General features: G+C 42.9%; 1 protein-coding gene across 4 annotated transcripts in view; it reads right to left on the minus strand.

Moving 5' to 3' along the window:
* Nucleotides 1–20,547, minus strand: part of LOC105487136 (CDK5 regulatory subunit associated protein 2) — a 191,185-nt gene that overhangs the window by 164,053 nt on the left and 6,585 nt on the right. For all 4 annotated transcript variants that reach the window (XM_071078251.1, XM_011750442.2, XM_011750445.2 and 1 more), the window contains exons 2-3: nt 18,279–18,346; nt 14,624–14,691 (exon numbers count right to left, since the gene is read on the minus strand). In XM_071078251.1, the coding sequence (XP_070934352.1) occupies nt 14,624–14,691; nt 18,279–18,346 (136 nt within the window). The remainder of the gene's footprint in view (nt 1–14,623; nt 14,692–18,278; nt 18,347–20,547) is intronic.

The following is a 20,547-nucleotide window of genomic DNA, read 5'->3' on the forward strand; positions in this document are numbered from 1 at the left end:
ATGTTTCTAGCACCATGTTTAAATAGTTAAATGTTCTCCAAAATCCTACCAACATCCCCAGGTTCTCCCTCTCTGTTTCACATATTTTTAAGTCTCTGCCTTTGTGGGGAAAAAAAGTCCTCTCTTTTCCCTGTTACAAAGAGAGGGACAGAAACACAAGCTAGGAAGGGACTTTAAATTAGTCCAGGATGATGGTTACCTTTGGGGAGGAAAAGTGCTTAGTGCGTGGAATGAGCCACAAAGCAAACTTCTGGGGCACTGATAATGTCCCATATCTTGGCTTTGGTGATGGTTATAGGTTATGCTCCTTTTTTGATAATTCATTAAACTGTTCACATATGATTTGTGGGTAGGCCTGCATGCATGTTACACTTCTTTTAAAGTTTTTTTTTATTATTATTATTTTTTAAAGATGAGGTCTTACTCTATCATCCAGGTTGGAATGAAGTGGTATAATCACAGCTCACTGCAGCCTCAAACTCCTGGGCTCAAGGAATCCTCTCACCTAAGCCTCCCAACTTGCTGGGATTATAGGTGCAAGCCATCACACTTGGCCTCATTTTTTTAAGTTTTTAAAGTCAAATAGTCTACTAGTCTATGGTTAATGTGAATTATTAAAAGTCAATTTGTCCATGGTTAAGTAAATTATAGTATGTCAACTCAATAGAATATGATAGAACCATAAACAAGAATGAGAGACCACATTGTGCACTCATAGGAAATTATGTCCGAGATACATTGTTAAATAAAAACACTATACTATGGAACATTATATAGATAGGTTACTATTTTTTAAAAGGGCAGGGGATATGAACACGTAATTATTTACTTGATATGATAGTATGCATCTAGAAGTACACTGTATATTTGTACCATATAAATTTCCTATAAATAATAAAAATAAAGTAGTAATAGATAAATGCAATCTTTTATTGAGACTCTGAATTGTGAAGCGAGTGCTGATGATATTTACTAAATGCAGTGTGCCTGTCCATGCTATAGTTCGTGCATCTGTTGTTCTCTTTCCATTCTCAAAGTCACTGTTTAAGCTCAGTTCTCAATGGTAAGGCAGAAAGATTAGCGGCTTTGGAGACAATACTAAGTCCTATCTTAACTCTCTTTTATGATGCAAACTAGACATGCTACTTCTTTGAGCCTCAGTTTCCTCAACTTTAAAACAGGGATAATAAAATCAATCTCATAGGTTTTTGTGAGAAGAAAATAAATGAATTTGACGATTTCAAAATGTGAAACTGTTGTGGTTTTTTTTGAGACGGAGTCTCACACTGTCACCCAGGCTGGAGTGCAATGGCGTAATCTTGGCTCACTGCAACCTCTACCTCCCGGATTCAAGCCATTCTCCTGCCTCAGCCTCCCAAGTAGCTGGGATTACAGGCATGTGCCACCATGCCCGGCTAATTTTTGTACTTTTAGTAGAGACGGGGTTTCACCATGTTGGCCAGGCTGGTCTCAAATCCTGACCTCAGGTGATTCACCCACCTCGGCCTCCCAGAGTGCTGGGATTACAGGTGTGAGTCACCACGCCCAGCCTCAAAATGTGAAACTTTTAAAGTCAAGTGACTAAAATGTTTGCAACATGCAAAATCATGTACTAAGACATAAGACAACAATCTTGAAATGAATGGAAAGATAGAAAGTCTGAGTGGAGAAACAGGTATAAAAAAAGAATCAAGACCCTGTCCCTACAAAAAATGAGATACCGTACACACCTACTAGAATGGCTAATTTTTTTTTGGCGGGGGGCGCGGGTGGGAGACAGAGTCTTGCTCTGTTGCCCAGGCTTGGCGCGATCCTGGCTCACTACAACTTCTGTCTTCCCGGTTCAAGTGATTCTCTTTTCTCAGCCTCCTGAGTAGCTAGGATTACAGGCACACACCACCACGCTTGACTAAGTTTTTGTATTTTTTTAAATAGAGACGAGGTTTCACCATGTTGGCCAGGCTGGTCTCGAACTCCTGACCTCAAATGATCCACTCGCCTGGGCCTCCCAAAGTGCTGGGATTACAGATGTGACCCACTGTGCCTAGTAAAATAAATTGTTTACATTGTTAATACCAAGTACTGATGTAGAATAAATGGAGTTCTCATACTCTGTTGATGGGAATGCAAAATGGCACGGACACTCCAGATATACTTTGGCAATTTCTTACAAAAAAACTATACTTAACATGTGACTCAACAATTCCACTCCTAGGTATTTATCTTAGAGAAATGAAAACCTATCTTCACACAAAAAACCTGTACATAAATGTTTATTGCAGCTTTATTAATAATCACCAAAACCTGGGAAAAACTCTTACGTCCTTCAGAGGGTGAATGGATAAACAGTAGACATCCATTCGACAGAAGAGTGCTCAGCAACTATGAAACACACAACGTGAATAAAATTCAAAGACATTATGCTGAGGCAAAGAAGCCAGTATGAAAAGGTTACATTCTGTACGATTCCATTTATATGACATTCTGGGAAAAGCAAAATTACAAGGACAGAGAACAGGCATTAGTTGCCAGAGGCTTGGGGTGAAGAGAGGATCTGACCACAAAGAAGCCAAAAAAAAAAAAAGGGAAGTTGTTGGGATTATGGAACTGTTCTATATTCTGATTGTAGTGATCATTACATATGCCAAGAACTGTACACACATATAAAAAACTATAACCATACATACATACAGATTACAATAGTGATTACAAGGGAATATACATCTGTCAAAGTTCATCCAACACCTAAAATTGGTACATTTTATTTTATGTAAATTATATCTCAAGCTGATTTTTAAAATAACTAAAATGAATTAGGGCAAAATGTGAAAAGCTACACTTAGATGCTAGTACATCTTCACACTTACCACATATTTTTTCCAGCTTTTTAAAAAACAATTTTTAATAGCATATCATATTCTTTTTAGTAAATTTTTTTTTTTTTTTTGAGACGGAGTCTTGCTCTGTCACCCAGGCTGGAGTGCAGTGTTGCGATCTTGGCAACCGCAACCTCCACCTCCCAGGTTCAAGCGATTCTCCTGCCTCAGCCTCCCGAGTAGCTGGGATTACAGATGTGTGTCACCATGCCCAGTTAATTTTTTTATTCTTAGTAGAGACGGGGTTTCACCATGCTGGCCAGGCTGGTCTTGAACTCCTGACCTCAGGAGATCCACCTGCCTCAGCCTCCCACAGTGCTGGGATTACAGGCGTGACACACCACATCCAGCCCATAAATACAATTTTATCAGTGAATAAAAGAAAACGATAAGCATATTTCACATTAAGTACATTTTCAAACTATCTACCCTTGGCCCTCTTGTTAACACTTAAGGTTTCACTTTTGTGGTTAACAAGAAAAGCACAAGAAACAACTGATAGGTTCATTAGCACCTCCTTTTAAGGAAACAGCACATAAAACATTCATTCAAACAAAAACGACTACCCCGCCAGATGCTTCCTATAAAGAGAAACCTTATTCTGTTACTCAGCTACCAATAAAATATTTATGGAGGTTGCTTAGAATGCCCCCATTGTACACAATGCTAAAATTCTCAGCAACACTTGAAAGAATATTTATCCTATTTATAGTTAAAGAAATTTTTGTATATGGCAAAGGAAAATACGCCTTTAGAAGGTCACAGCAAACGTCAGACAGTCCCAAATGAATAAAATGAAATACAAGCACCATCTTTTCCACCATGGCCAGTTCAGTTCTCTGCTTAGTACCATTTCTCTCACAGTTTTCTTTGAATACCACTACCAGGCTGGCCCGGGGATCCTTCTACATGTTTCCATACACTCTCTATTTTATCAGAGCAATGACCATACTGAATTGTCCTAGCTGGATGCTTGGCTTTCTACCCACCCCCACCCCATAACCACCTTGTACACTCGACTGTAACCCAAGAGATGGTTACTAAATAGCCAATGGTTGGCAGAATAGATGGACAGACACATTTAAGAATTTCTTGGCCAGGCAGTGTGGCTGACATCTGTAATCCCAACACTTTGGTAGGCAGAGCCAGAAGGATCACTTGAGCCCAGGAGGTTGAAGCTGTAGTAAGCCATGATCATGCTACTGCACTCCAGCCTGGGTGACAGAGTGAGACCATCTGTCAAAAAATATATATATATTTGTTGTTTTTTTTTTGAGACGGAGTCTCGCTCTGTCACCCAAGCTGGAGTGTAGTGGTACAATCCCAGCCCACTGCAAACTCCGCCTTCCGGGTTCAAGCAATTCTCCCTGCTTCAGCCTCCCGAGTAGCTGGGATCACAGGTGTCTGCCACCACACCTGGCTAATTTTTGTAGTTTTAATAGAGACAAGTTTTCACCATGTTGGCCAGGCTGGTCTCGAACTCCTGACTTCAGGTGATTCGCCCATCTCGGCCTCCCAAAGTTCTGGGATTACAGGCGTGAGTCACTGTGTCCGGCCTAAAAATTTTTTAAAAAAAGAAGTTCTTGGCTGGGCACGGTGGCTTACGCCTGTAATCCCAGCACTTTGGGAGGCTGAGGCGGGCAGATCATGAGGTCAAGAGATCGAGACCATCCTGGCCAACATGGTAAAACCCTGTCTCTACTAAAAATACAAAAATTAGCTAGGCGTAGTAGTGTTCACCTGTAGTCTCAGCTACTCCAGAGGCTGAGGCAGGAGAATGGCTTGAACCCAGGAGGCAGAGCTTGCAGTGAACTAAGATCACGCCACTGCACTCCAGCCTGGCGACAGAGTGAGACTCCATCTCAAAAAAAAAAAAAAAAAGAATTCCTTTAAGGCAGTGTGATGTAATAAGAGCCCCCTCAGGCTTCAGACAGATCTGGTATACACCACTCCCTGGGTAAACCCTCCATTAGCTCTTGTTTCCATCATTCTTAGAATAAAACTCCCTGCCACAGCTACAAAGAGCTGTATCATCTGGTCCCTGACCACCTCTCCAACCTCATCAGGTATCATCTTCTCCCCTGTTCACAATATTCCAGCCTCACTGGCCTCCTTTCCAGTCCTGAAATAAGTCAAGCCCTTGTCTGCCTACAAAGCTCTTTCTGCAGCGTCTGCCAGGATGGCTCGGTCTCATCCCTTCCACCTCAGCTCCAATGTCACTGCCTTGGAGAGGCCCTCCCCAACTACGCCATCTAAAGTGGGCCCCATCTCTACCACCCCAACCAGCTCACTCTCTAACGCACAGCTCTTTCTTGCTAGAATTTTTCACAATCTGTATTTGTCTCATCTATTTGCGTGTTTATTATTATCATGTTTATTACATGAATATAATCCACTTAATCTTTCATGGCTGTTTCCTCCAAGGTTTTAACAAGTATCTAGAACACAGCAGATATTCAACAATTTGTTAAATGAGTGAACAAATTAATGAATAAATACAATCCAGACCACTTTACTAGCTGTATGGCCTTACTGAAGTTCACTTTTCCTATGTGCCTCAGTTCCTCTATCTCTAAAAAAGGGATTATTTTAACTATCTCAAAGAACTAGTCTAAGAATTGAAAGAAATTAATTAGAATGTTTAGTATAGTGCCTACTACAACATGAGAATTTAAAACATTGTTTTTCTCACGTGTACTTTTCCCTGTAAGAGAAACAAGAAAAAAAAAAAAAAAAAACTTGACGTGGAAAAACTGATAACAGCTTACAATACAGTAGGAATAAACACCCAAAATATAAAATCCACCAAATATGACTTAGAAACCTAATGCTCAAAAGTAAGCTAATGCAAGGCTGTATCTGCCACGTTCCAGCCCTTGGAAACCACGTGTTACTGTGGAAGTGCAGCCATCTGAAATGGGAAACATCCCAACATGATTACGGGGTGGTGCTTTCTGAAACTGGAGAAGGGCCCCAGCTTAGCAGCAGGAAAAATTTTGCAGGAGCTAGTAGTCAATCATCCTGACTTCCTCCTACTCCCACTCTCTGTCAAAAGCCTTGACTAGTCTGAAGTTCCATCCAAAAGGGAAGAAAAACCAAAAACATAAAAAGGAATCAGGGCAACTCCAACCAGCCCTACCTCAACTGAAATCTAGGCAAAGTGCGCCTAATTCTGGCTGTCCATTTCAAAGGCTCGCAAGAACGTGGGCCTCCAAAGCTGAGGCTCACTCTACCAAATCATCTTTCCACCCAGGACAGCAAGGGCTAAGAGCAAGACCTCTGTGATCAGCAGAAACAGACTAAACTACAAGAGCTGCTACTTTTACATTGTGTGACCTTGGGAAAATTATTTAACATCTTTGTCCAGTGTTGGCTCATCTATAAAATGAAGATAAAGTCAATTCCCTCACAGGGGTGTTGTGACAACCAAATGAACTAAAGCACCTGGCAGAGCCTTGCACTCAGCAAGCAGGAAACACAAGATAGCATTAAAAATCGCGCAGAGTGAAGGCAACACCAAGGCGCCAAAGGGAAGAGATCTTCTCCAACCCACTCATCTTGCTGTCTCAAGGCCTGTGTTCTCCACTCACTATTGACCGGGAATGGTCTGTGCCGATCCTGGCTGTTGCTGACCCTGTGATTACACACCACTTGCCATCCCACTCACAGTCTCAAGACAGTATGGCATCTTTCCTCCATGAAGTCATCAATTTTTAAATGTTTACACCTAGGGAAGTATTATAGTCTGCATACATAGACGGTGGTATTGTCTTTTATATTTAGACAGAGTCTCACTCACTCTGTCGCCTAGGTTGGAGTGCAGTGGCGCGATCTCAGCTCACTGCAACCTCCGCCTGCCAGGTTCAAGTGATTCTCCTGCCTCAGCCTCCCAAGTAGCTGGGATTACAGGCATGTGCCACCACGCCCAGTCAATTTTTTTAATTTTAGTATTTTTTTCAAACTCCTGACCCCAGGTGATATGCCCGCCTCGACCTCCCAAAGTGCTGGGATTACAGATGTGAGCCACCGCACCCAGCCGATATTGTCTATCTTAAATAATTGTATGTATATACACACACAGAGTAAAGCCTTTTTTAAAAAGAAAAAGAGGCCGGGCGCGGTGGCTCATGCCTGTAATTCCAGCACTTTGGGAGGCCGAGGCGGGCGGATCACGAGGTCAGGAGATCAAGACCATCCTGGCTAACATGGTAAAACCCTGTCTCTGCTAAAAAATACAACAAAAATTAGCTGGGCTTGGTGGCGGGCGCCTGCAGTCCCAGCTACTGGGGAGGCTGAGGCAGGAGAATGGCGTGAACCGGGGAGGCGGAGCTCGTAGTGAGCTAAGATCGTGCCACTGCACTCCAGCCTGGGCAACGGAGCAAGACTTCATCTCAAAAAAAAAAAAAGAAAAGAAAAAGAAAAAGAAATTCACTTCTCAGGCCGTCAATAAGCAGATCTTTGGGTCACAATGAATTTTTTAACCTTTTTGAAAGTACAAAAACTGTTAGACCTCACCTAGCCATAACAAAAACCATGAACTTGGCTACCTAAAGTTGATCTCTAGTAAACAATACTGCATATAAGATAATACTGCCTACAGCAGCTAAGTGAGGTAGTAAAGAGGGGAAGATACTTTGGAATCAATTTCTGATGCTGATATTCTCCTTGGTGTCTTCAAATCATCAAGAAAACTCTTACTAGGTAAGTCTCTATTATAAATAATACTGGAGCAATAACAGAATTTTTTTTTTTAAACAGGGTCTCTCTCTGTTGCTCAGGCTAGAGTGCAGTGGCACATTCAGGGCTCACTGCAGCCTCAACCTCCCAGGCTCAAGCAATCCTCCCACCTTAGCCTCCTGAGCAGCTGGGACCACAAGCACACATGACCATGCCCAGCTAACTTTTTAATTTTTTTGTAGAAATGGGGTCTCACTTTGTGACCCAAGCTGGGTCACAACTCCTGGGCTCAAGCAATCCCCCTGCCTTGGTCTCCCAAAGTGCTGGGATTACAGGTGTGAGCCACCACACCCAGCCTCAATAACAGAAATTTAAAACTGAATCTCAAACACCAGTTGGAATTTAACTACCTTATGAAACCAACTATTTTCATATTCTTTTCCACCTTTGCTCATGAATATACATTTTTGCAGAATTATAACATAAGTGAATTTGCATATTCCATCGCTTTCCTTTAATATTTCTTAAGCATTTTTCATATTGTGGCAGAATTACACAAAACTATCAGTTGAAATAACTGCACTACATTCCACTGAAGTGATTCAGTCAACTGTTTAACCATTTCTCTGCTGTACACTGATGGACTCAGTGTGCTCTAATGGAAAGTGACCAGCTTTACAATCAGAAAGCCAAGGCTTGAATTTTGCCTTCTTTTTGCTTCTCAATCACAATAAGCTCATGGGCAAGTTGTTTAATCTCTCCAACCTCAGCTTCCTCATCTGTGAAATATCCTTAATACACGTTTGTCAAAAGCAAAGAGATAACAAATGTAATATATAATTTCCCTTCCTTACAGTTTTTCACAATGATACACAATGTGGTCACAAACACCTTCATCAGCAGAGCTTTATTCCTTCTACTGGGTTGTTTCCCTAGGATCAATTTCCCCAAAATGGATTATTGGGCTCAAGAGTAATTTTATATTTATGACTATCAAAATCTCTTTCCAAATGGCCTTCAAAAAGATTGTAAAAATTTACACTACTCAGCCCTCCATCTGGCCATTTTTGGAGGGCATGGCCAGGACATGCAGAGAGAGGTACAGGAACTCAGAGCATTCAATCCAGCAGGCCGTCCCACTACACAAACGAACCCCTGTACTTAACACTTTTACCCCACCAGCCGTGAGCCCTACTTGATTCCAAGTACGCATCTCTGCAAAAAACCCTAGCACCGTCGGGCTATATGTTGTGCACAGAGCTCCATGGAAAGTGGCTACAACATTCACTCTGCCAGCTACAGACCTGGTCTTCAACCACTTCCACTGAGTGGCATCCACACAATTCTTACACTCCTGCCGTGTTCTAAGCTCACCCTCATTCTCCCACTCTTAGCCTCACCTTGCCCTCATTACTGCTTGTTTTCCTATGACTCTGGCCCTGCATGCCCCCATCCTCATTATAAGCTGTCTGCCTCTAAATGTGTCTCTAGGCATATCTCCTCTCCAGCCACTTTAGTAACAATAACCAAAACAGCAGCCGCCCTGATTGCTAAAGATCTGGTATAGCAGGCACTATCCTAGCATGTTCTTTACTTTTCCCAAGCCTCAGATAAACATTTTTTCCCAGTTTTACAGATAAAGCAACCAAAATTCGGAGCTTTAGTATTCCATACAGGGTCATACATTCATTCAATCAACAAATATTAGGTGCCTACGATTTTCTTAGGTTCAGTGTTGAGTACCAGACATTGAATAGAGACACACGTTAAGCAAGTACACTAATAAAGAAATAATCACAAACTGTCACAAGAGTCATGGTGGGAGAGACAGGGTGCTGAGTACTTGCTAGAAGAGAGAATCATGAGTTGAGAAGGGAGTTAGGGATAGCCTCTCTAACAAGGTCACATTCAAGCTGAGGCAAGAAGGTCCAGGGGCCTGCCATTCAAGGAAAGGGAGAAAGGGTGTCCAGGCAGAGGGTGGAACATGCATGAAGGCCCTGGCACAGGGACAAGCTGGGTGTGGCCAAGGAAGAGCGGCCTGTGTGGCAAGAGCAGTGTACGATGGGGAGAGGAATATGCTGAGTTCAGAGAGACAGGAAGCTGCCAATCACACAGGGCAGGTTCTCATGGACCATGGTTAGGGATTTTATTCCAAGGTCAAAGAAACATCACAGAAGGATGTACAGAAACTGAACTCTAATGGGGCAGAACCCAGGGCAGTGGTTGTAGTCAACAGAATCTTCGGATTAGAGCAGACATCAGCATTTATTGAGTACCCACCATCCACCAGGCATCATTCTAGGTGCTTTCCATACCTTACCTAATTAATAACTCTGAAGGAAAGACAGTAGCAGCCCCACTTTACACACGAGGTTTTAGAAACAACCAATTTAAGGCCACAGGTCAGTAAGTGGCAGGGCCAAGCCTGAAACCCAGTCCCCATCATTCTCAAATCCACATTGTATCTATACACCACAGTGCTTCTGAGAGCTTCAGGGCCATACAAGTGGGGCAGGAGTGGAAGGTGAGGGAGCTATGATCTGGTAGTAAGTAACTCACAACACATTACAGCAAATTTAAAGATGCAAACATCCTAGTGAAACCAAAAACAAAACACTCAAATTTGACCAACTGCCTCGGCTGAGGCCAAGAATGTTCAACAATAGGAATAAGGGCCTCAATGCAAGAATGCCAGCATCTCAGGACAGGTGGGTATAAGACAAGAACAGCAAAAGATAAGGAGACTAGGTGTGGACAGGATACAGGAAATTGTTTCAGCCATACCTGGCTAAGAGTTCTTTCAATTCCTTAGAAAGGAGGCTGCTAGACAGAACAAATCTTATTCCATAGTATCTACTGTTTATTGCATATATGCTTAATATCTCCGACATCCAGAAATCTCATTTCTAGGAATCTACCCTTTTAAAAAAAACCACTCAGCAAGGCGCAGTTTCTCATGCCTGTAGTCCCAGCACTTTGGGAGGCCAAGGCGGGCAGATCACAAGGTCAGGAAATCAAGACTATCCTGGCTAACACGGTGAGACCATCCTGGCTAAGGTGAAACCCTGTCTGTATTAAAAATACAAAAAAATTAGCCGGGCATGGTAGCATATGCCTGTAATCCCAGCTACTTGGGAGGCTGGGGCAGGAGAATCACTTGAATCTGGGAGGCGGAGGTTGCAGTGAGCCAAGATCACACCACTCCACTCCAGACTGGGCAACAGAGCAAGACTCTGTCTCAAAAAAAAAAAAAAAAAAATCACGTAACTATAAAAAGATACATGCACAAGGAGATTCATCACAGCTTTGTTTATAAAAGTGAGAAATTAGAAACAACTTGAAATGTCCCACAGTAAGGTTTTATAAATTATGGCTCAATCTATCCCTTTTAATAAGCCTTTATTTAATATTACACAGCCAATAACGCCATCCATCAATATTGAGAATGGAAAGCTATCCATGTCATTCCCTGTCAAAAACCAGGATTAAACTCTTCCATATGTTCATAAAGATAGCTACTCGGACAGCATATGTTGTACCAGATTCTGGGTCTTCCCCACTCACCCAAAAAACATGCTTTTTAAAGGGAGAGCAAGATACATACTAGTGTCCAGAACAAGTCACAGCAGGTACAGGCCTTCGCAAAATGCTGCCTCCGCGAGGCCTCCTCTGGTCTAGGGAGGGAAGACCAGTAAGACAGGCTCCCATAGAAGAGCAACTGATTTACCTACTTCCTACCATAAGGCCTGACATACAGGTGATTATACCCTCAGCTAACGAGGATATTAGACAATAGATTACCAGTTTAAAGACCAAAAGGAAGACATGTGGTTTTCACAAGCCAGAGGGAGTACTTGCACAGAACAGTCAAATGAAATAGAAAGGACTTCCTTTGATAGAAGACCTGGGTTCAAAGCCTGAATAAGTCCCTACCCCTGTCTGGGCTTCAGAGTCCCCACATGTCAAATGAAAGGACTGGAAGAGATGATTCCTAGAGCTCCTCCAGCTCTGAAATTAGCTCTATTCTAAATATCCCTTCATTCCATGCCCTTAGCTCCACATTCCTCCCTTTGGGCCCACACCACCACAGCAGCCTTTTAACTCATCACCTTACCACCAGCCTTGCTCCCCTCCAAACTCTTCTCCTCATAGTCACCAGCCTGGTAAGCTTTTGAAAGCACTATTCTGGTCATTTCCCTCCCCAGATTAAAATCCATTGCTGGTTCCCTTTCATCTTCAGGACAAAAACCAAACAAAGCAGTGTAACATTCAAGAACCTGCAGGAGCTGGCCCCTGCCTGCTTCAATGGCCTCACCTCTCAACTCGTCTCACACAGCCTCCTTCCAGCCAAAGAGAACTTACAGGTCCCTGAACTCATCAAACCCTGTCATGCTTCTCTCTGCATTTGCACATGTGAGTCCTTATGCCTGGGATGCTCCCTAACTCTCTCTACTTGATCAATCCCTACCTGTCCCTGATGACCCAACTCAGGCAACATCTCCTCCAGAGAGGATTCTCTGAACCCCGAGTCATAGCCCCTCCTCTGTGGCCCCACAGCACCCTATACTTACCTCTGTCCCTGTACTATTTTTCTATCCATCTTCCCAATCAGACTGTGAGCCTCTGGATAGGGGGACTTACCTGGTCTTAATCTACTGCAGATTCCCCCGGCAGAGAGCCTGGCACAGTGGCGTACATTTAAAAATGTTTATTAAATGGATGAACTCTGAGGAAAACCAGAAGGGGACCTATGTGTTGCCAGCCCCCAACTAAATGCAACTTTTGATGGTTAGGTATCAATCATCTGAGACTAGAATAGGACGAATCATGAGTTTCCACTTTAAATCCAAAGTATCTCAGCCTCCTCCTTAATATGCATGCTGACTCTAAAATTAGCTTTAGATGCCAAGAGCATTTCCTATAAGCATCCCACAGAAAGTTCAGACTACCACTACACAGAGATCATGCATTCATAACTCAGGCCAAATGAAAAATTTCAGTGACTCATAAAGACCTGAAAGGGAGACACTGAGAACAGTGTGGCCATTTCAATTCCGGCTGCAGAATTTGCTCTTGAAAATGCTACAATAAAAAATATTAATGCCATAAAAACCTAATAGCAGCCAAAGGACTACAGTCATAAAGAAAAAAAACATAAATCCTAAAACATGTTGGCATAGAAGGCTCTCCCTCACCTTCAAGAAAAACAGGATTTAGGTCACCAAAAACACATCTGAACAAGGGAAACTTGAATCACATGGCAGAGGGAAAAAAAATAACAGTAATTATAACAGTAACAGTAAGAAAAGGAAGAAGCAGCGATGGCAAACACATAGAACGTACTCCATGCTTTGCAAATATTCACTCATTCAATCCTCCTAACAACCCTATGAAGTAGGTACTGTTATCATGCCCATTGTTAAAATGAGGGAAGTACAGAGAGGTTAAGTGACCGGCCACAAGGCACCCAGGAGATGTGGACAAATAAGCAGCCTGGCTCCAGAAGCCATGGGCCTCAGGCAGCCCAGACTGCCTCTGAGAACAATTTTGCCATGTCACATCCCTGGGCCTCAGTTTCTGCTATATATAATAAAGAGGGTTGTGTTCAATTCTGGGATTCCTTTCCGTTCAATAAGCAGATAAAAGACGTGAAATCAAAATTCTAATATCCTGTGAAATTTTCCAATTTAGAAATAAAATGTAAAGCAGTACCCTTCAAAAATGAAATAAGCATCTTGCAGAGCCGCTTTAATATTAAAGTAACATATACAAAGAGCTTAGCACTTAAAGTGCCCAGCTCAGAGCAAGAGCTCAATAAACAGTAGCTGTTATTACTCTTACGATAAAACAGGAACAACCATTTAATAGTAGAGCATATTTTAATTATACACGATGTAGAATAATCAAATCTCATTCGTTTGAGGCCCCAGACCCCACAGCATAGATCGAGTTGTACAGCTGAAATTATAACAACTCAAAGCTCAGAAATTACTTGTTTCCATTAGAGATCTGACAAGTCATTTCTTCAATTGGTCACTGGTGGTTTGCAGATAACTATTAGCAGTAATGAGTATTCTAAATTAAATCCAGAGACAGCACCGCTCTGTTCTGTAAAGACAACTGGGGAGAGAGAAACATAATTGTGGAATGTCCTTCTCTCTATGTCCTCCATCTTCTCTCCGATAAATATCTCTTGTGTCTTGCATAGTATGGATTTCATTTGCTTACAAATGAAGAAGGGTCTAATTCTTCCCATGATAAATGAGAGCACTGAACAGGTAACTTGTTAAAGAGAATTGGAATTGGGAAAATAACCTTATTTTCCTGTTACTTGACAACAAACCCCCTCTGCTAATAAATGAAAGACACAATGCTGGAAGACATTAGGCATTGAAGCCAAATCTATCACCAAGTAATCCATTCTCAGAAAAAAAACTACACAGTACTGGGTACAGGTTACTCACATTTCATTCAAGAGCAACAAAGATAAAAGTTTACAAAATGCAAGGGGAGGCACAATGCAGTGGAAAGAATAATGGCTTTGGAATTAATAAAAACCTGGATTCAAATTCCAACTCTGACACTTATCTATTATATGACCATAAACAAGTCTCTCCTAGTCTTAAGATTCCTTATCTGTAAAATGGGAATAATACAAAATATCTCAAAGGTTGCAGTGAGCATCAAACAGAGGACCATAAATAACATGCCTTAGAGTAACAGTAAGGCCCTTGACAAATGTCAGCTCCCCTCACCTGTGCAACATGGACACATCCTCACCTTTAGGACACCAGAAAGACACCAAACTAGAAAACCAAAGTTGAAAACTAAAAGTTCCACCCCAAGTTGAAAACTGCTGATCCCATCAGAACCTATATTTGGCCCTTGTATAACGGGCTGACTGCATGTGGACGTAAAAGTCTCACAGAGGATGTCCATGAGACATGGCACCTCTCCTACCTCTGGCATCACCGAACTTAGATCTCAAGAAACACAGCTTTCCTGGGTCTGGCTGGACAGGGGCAGCAGACATGATTCGCTGGGGACAGTAATTTGGTATTTCCACTTACATTTTCAAAGTCCTTCATGTTCCGTGCTCGGGTGGGAGACACTGTTTCTTCTGACACATTTGAGAGCACTGTAAAAAGGTAAAATAGAGGAAAACGTCACAGCATGCAAACTGCCCAAGGTTCCTATTGAGGAATAGAGCCCAGAGAGGAAAACAACATGAACTGCTTCCACAGTGCACGCGGCTGGTACCTGCTGTCTGTTGTGATTTACTGATTTTAGTCCAGGGAAAGCTCTAAACCATTAATTTACAAATTACTTAAACTAACCCCAAAGTAACAATGCGCACATCAGAGGATGAACACAGCAAACACGTCAGGCATTTTGCAAAGCGGACTGTCCTGATATGTACTTCCTCATTTCGTGAAATTACTTTACTGAACAGAGTGTCATCTTCTCATGTCAGTAATTACAACAAAGCACGTCTAACTGACTTGACAGCAGGGTTGGCAAACTTTTTCTTAAAATGGCAGACAATATTTTAGGCGTTGTGGGCCATACGCAAAGCCTAAAATCTGTCACAACTACTCAAATCCTGTTGTCACATAAAAACAGCCACAAACAATCCAGAAACAAAGTGGTTGTGTTCTAATAAAAGTTTATTTTCAAAAGCAAGCAGTGGACCGGAAATTGCTGACCTGCTTTAAAGACTGTGCCAACAACCAAACCTCTCCGCAGCGTCTTTAACTGAACAAACATGTATTCATTCCACACCTACTCGGTGCCAAGCCCCATCCCGTGTGCTGAGGAAACAATGGTGAAGGAGACACTAATCCTGCACCCAAGAGGTTCCCTATCGAGTGGGCAGGATGGAGACCTAAACTAACTGTTATCAGGCTGAATACCCGTGGCACTTTGTAGGTGTTCAGTAAATGTGTGCTGAGAGAATAAGTTCATTCTTCCAAAATATATGCACTGAGAGCCCACTTTCTGCTAGGCCCCTTTCTAGATGTGGAAACATCAAGAAATAAAACAAACAAATGCAGCTGAGAGTCTAAAGGGAGGAAACACAATAAACAAAACGAAAGGACAACGGCATAATATGTTAAAAGGTGATAAATGCTATGGAGAAAAAAAAAGTAGGTATGGATAGGAAATAGGAGGCATGGGGTGAGGACTGCCATTTTAAGTAAGGTGGTTAAGGAAGGTCTCACTGAGAAGGTGACATATGGGCAGACTTGAAGAGAAAGGACCAGTTACCTGGGGGAGAATTCTCCACATTCAGAGAGAAGCCTGAGGTGGAAGTATGGTCCCCAGTGGGTCTGTGGAACAGTCAAGAGGCCAATAATCTGGAGCTCAATAAACAAAGGGGTACAGCAGGAGAGGAGGTGAGACAGGTAAACGGGGACAGACTGTATACAGTTTTTAGACTCTTCTAAGGACTCTGAGTTGCTGCTGGAAGATTTGGAGCTAAGGAGTAAGATGATTCGACTTAGGTTTCTACAGGCTCCCTCTGGCTGCCTGTCTGAGAACAGACTGTAAGGGGCTTAGGAGAGAAACAGGGAAACCAGTTAGGAGAATATTGGGATAATCTAGGCCTCATATCATGGTGGTTTGGAGTAGGATGGAAGGAGTATAGGCGGCTGAGAACTAGTCTGATTCTGATACTTTAAAAGTAGCCAACAGGAATAAATGAAATGAGAGGAGACAAAGTGAAATACACAATGCTGAGAGAGGAAAGTACACCTTAGTCAGCCTGGGGAGAGCCAAAAAGGGTGGTGAGCTTTGAGCTGAGTCTTAAAGAGGGTGCAAGCAGGAACTGGGCAGATGAGGAACAAAAGGAAGGAGAGACAGCCCAGGCAAAAGCACAGAGGTGGGAGTGGGGATGGTGTTCAGAAACCACTTAGCAGAAAAGAGGCTAAGGAATGGGCAGGGCAGACTGTGAAGGGCACACTGGTTTGTTTTCCTGTTCCTCAAATGGGCCATGCCCTCACCTGTCTGGGATGCTCATCCCCTCCTTTTTCCTTACCTACATCCGACTTATTCAGGTCTCTGCTCCAATATCAATTTCTTGTGAAACTCTAGCCTGACTCACCTCCACACCAGAGGAAATCTCCGTTTAATCCCCTCTCACAGCACTTGCTACGTCTTTGCTCCTGACACTGATCATATGATTTCTCATAAGTGTTTGTCTGTCTTCTCAGCTTAAGTGTAAACACGTTTGAGGTTGAATTCTAGCACTGAGCCCAGAGTTGGGCATGAAACAGATGTATACTATCGGCTAAATTAAGAAATAAGCCAGCCAGGCACGGTGGCTCATGCCTGTAATCCCAGCACTTTAGGAGGCCAAGGCAAGCACATCGCCTGAGGTCAGGAGTTCGAGACCAGCCTGGCCAACATGGTGAACTCCGTGTCTACTAAAAATACAAAAATTAACTGGGCGTGGTGGCACATGCCTGTAATCCCAGCTACTCAGGAGGCTGAGGCAGGAGAATTGCTTGAATCCACGAGGCGGAGATTGCAGTGAGCCGAGATGGCACCACTGCACTCCAGCCTGGGCAACAGAGCGAGACTCCATCTCACATCAGACTTGTTAGATTTTGCATTTAAAGTAAAAGTTGCCAATGAGTGCAGTGGCTCATGCCTATAATCCCAGCACTTTGGGAAGCTGAGGCAGGTGGATCGCTTGAGTCCAGGAATTCAAGACCAGCCTGGGCAACATGGCAAAACCGTCCTACAAAAAATACAAAAATTAGCTGGATGTCTTGGCGCACGCCTGTAGTCCCAGATACTAGGGAGACTGAGATAGGAGAATCGCCTGAGTCCAAGAGGTCAAGGTTGCAGTGTGCGTGATCGCACCTCTGCACTCCCATCCTGGGTGACAGGGCAAGACCCTGTCTCAAAAAAATGAAAAGTAAAAATAAAGTAAAAGTTAATAGGTTCCTGAGGAAAACATGAGGGTGCCCTGTAAGTTAAGGGATTTTCCAGAAATAAACCTTGGGACTCTTTTCCTGTCTGCTCCAAAATCTCCTTCCTTTTGCACTTATCTCAGCACTGTGGAAAAGAGAAAGAAATACACAAGTCAAAATATCTTAGAGATATTTTACAAAAACTAGCACTACCCACAGAGATGCTTAAGCATTCACTTTCTTCAGAAATAAAAACTATGAAGAATGCTTAGCTAGATCCAAACTGCAAAGTCTCCTCATAATCCAGCTTAAACACAATACGCTACTTGTTTACTCAGTGCCGTCTCCTGTGGTCTAACCAGCTATTTGTCTCCAAAGGGCAGGCCCGTGTAGGAATGCTGGGCCTCAGCCGGCAAACAGGATCCAACAGCCTGCCAGGAAGGTCTTGGCACGCTAGAGTCCAGATGGCAGCTCTCCTGGGCCTCCAGCCACCGGCCTAGCCGCCAATTCAATGTCCAGCCTCCATGCAGTTGTTCAGTTCAGCAAATGCTCACTAAGTCCCTATAGGTTTAGTAGCAACAAATGAAACTCATGAAGTATGGCCAAAAGGACAGCAATTCCTCTAGTCCAGTGTTTATGAAAGGAGGTGGAGAGCAAATCAATACATACAAAAAATACTCAGCACCTACTGTATGCCAATCCAGGGAAGCCTCTGGGCCCCAGAGACATGAAAGCTCAAGATGCTCACAGTCTAATGTCTACTTTCCTTGTTCTTTACTCAAGAGAAGGCCTGGTTTTGTGTACTTACCACCATTTCCCAACCTAGCATCAGGGTTGATGCCATCCAGGTCATCTGGTACATTGGGAACAAGGCCACTAGGAGAGAACACATGAGATAACAGATGAGCTAATGTTTGAACAACAGAAACTGTTACGACTGTCTGGACTGCACATGACAATCATCCCATGGCCCGGAGGGACGCACACAGCTGAGCTACCTATGAGGCATGAAGCACAGAGGTTAAGAACTCAGGCTTTGGGTCTGAGTTCCAGCTCCAACACTTGATAGCTGAGTGACCTTCAGTAATGTCATTCATTCAGTCATACATCACGTTCTGTGTGCCAAATATGTGCTACTGGCAGAGGCACTGTGACAAGCACAAGCTACTTATGTTTCTGAGTCTCGCTCTCTTAATCTGGTACATGGGGATACCATGCCCTCCCTGTAAAAATTAAATTAGTTCATGTATATAAACACAAAGCACATAGTAAGTGTTCAATAAATGGCAACTATTATTGTTGTTACTATTATCATTATGACCACTAATATGCCTATTACAACCTCTGGGAATCAGACACAAATTCAGATGCTTTAAGAATGTCAAACAATACAAAATTCACTGATCCAAGAAGTTGTCCTGGTTGAATTACATAAATACGTTCAGTGAGGATCTGGAGACATTGACAGAAAACTAACCCATAATAGGAGGTGTGGTGTGACACAAAAGACACTACCCTGGATTCTATTCTAAGCTCTGCCATGTATCTCTCTGAGCCTCACTTTCTTCAACTGTAAAAGGAGAACAGCAGCTACCTCACAGAGTAATTGGCAATTAAACAAGATACAGCAAGGTCCAGTATATTGTGGGTACTCCACAAATGAAAGCAAAATATCATGTCTCCTTGAAACCTACAGTGCTTTACAATTTATAAAAGATTTATCATCATTAGAATTGCCTAACTTCCTGAGGGTACACACATTTTTCAAAGGAAGACTCCAAGGCCCAGACAATTTCACTGTCCTAGCCAGGGTCACATGGCAGTGCAGTAGAGAGCCAGGTCCAGAAGCTCGGTCTTTTACGTCCAACCCCCAAGAATGCTTCCCTATCCCACGCTGTAAACTAGGAGTTGATGGAAACTCAGATTGACTTCTTGGCAGTTTGCTCTTTCCATGCCTCTAAATCCAAATTCATTGTGCTCCTCAGACAATTTTGCCTGACCACCAAACTTTGGAGTTGGAATGTACCTTCAAGATCAAAAACAGGCAAAAAATTGGAAATATCACAAAATTCCAACATCAAGAAAATGATCAAAAAAAAAATGTGTCCAGGTCGGGTACAGTGACTCATGTCTATAATCCCAGTACTTTGGGAGGCCAAGGCCGGTGGATCACTTGAGATCAGGAGTTCAAGACCAGCCTGGCCAATATGGTGAAACCCCATCTCTACTAAAAATACAAAAAGTAGCCGGGCATTATGGCAGGTGCCTGTAATCCTAGCTACTTGAGAGGCTGAGGCAGGAGAATCACTTGAACGCAGGAGGCGGAGGTTGCAGTGAGCTGAGATCACGCCACTGCACTCCAGCCTGGGTGACAGAGTGAGACTCCATCTCAAATAAATAAATAAATAAATAAATAAATAAATAAATAATGTGTCCCCTATAAAGGCAAATGAAAAAACATAAAGAGAATACGTCCTCAATTATGAAAACCAATATATACAGTACATAAATACTAAAGTCACCTCAAGTCCGTTTTGGAAACAGGTGGGCTATAGATATATAACAAGACAAAGGAAATACACTGAAATATTAAAAGTCATCATCAGTAGGGAAATGAGAGGTTTTCTTCCTTTTTAATGTTGTATAATTCTCAATTTCCTCCAATAAACATCACTAAAAGGACAAAGTCGCTGGGCGCGGTGGCTCAAGCCTGTAATCCCAGCACTTTGGGAGGCCGAGACGGGCGGATCACGAGGTCAGGAGATCGAGACCATCCTGGCTAACACGGTGAAACCCCGTCTCTACTAAAAAATACAAAAAACTAGCCGGGCGAGGTGGCGGGCGCCTGTAGTCCCAGCTACTCGGGAGGCTGAGGCAGGAGAATGGCGTAAACCCGGGAGGCGGAGCTTGCAGTGAGCTGAGATCCGGCCACTGCACTCCAGCCTGGGCGACAGAGCAAGACTCCGTCTCAAAAAAAAAAAAAAAAGACAAAGTCAATTTTCTAAACTGAATTTTAAAAACTAAAATAAAGTTCAACCATCACCTTTTGCAGACAGTGGTCCAGAAGCCCAAGGTCA

This window comes from Macaca nemestrina, chromosome 14, assembly GCF_043159975.1.
Source record: "Macaca nemestrina isolate mMacNem1 chromosome 14, mMacNem.hap1, whole genome shotgun sequence".
In the NCBI taxonomy this organism is placed as follows: Eukaryota; Metazoa; Chordata; class Mammalia; order Primates; family Cercopithecidae; genus Macaca; species Macaca nemestrina.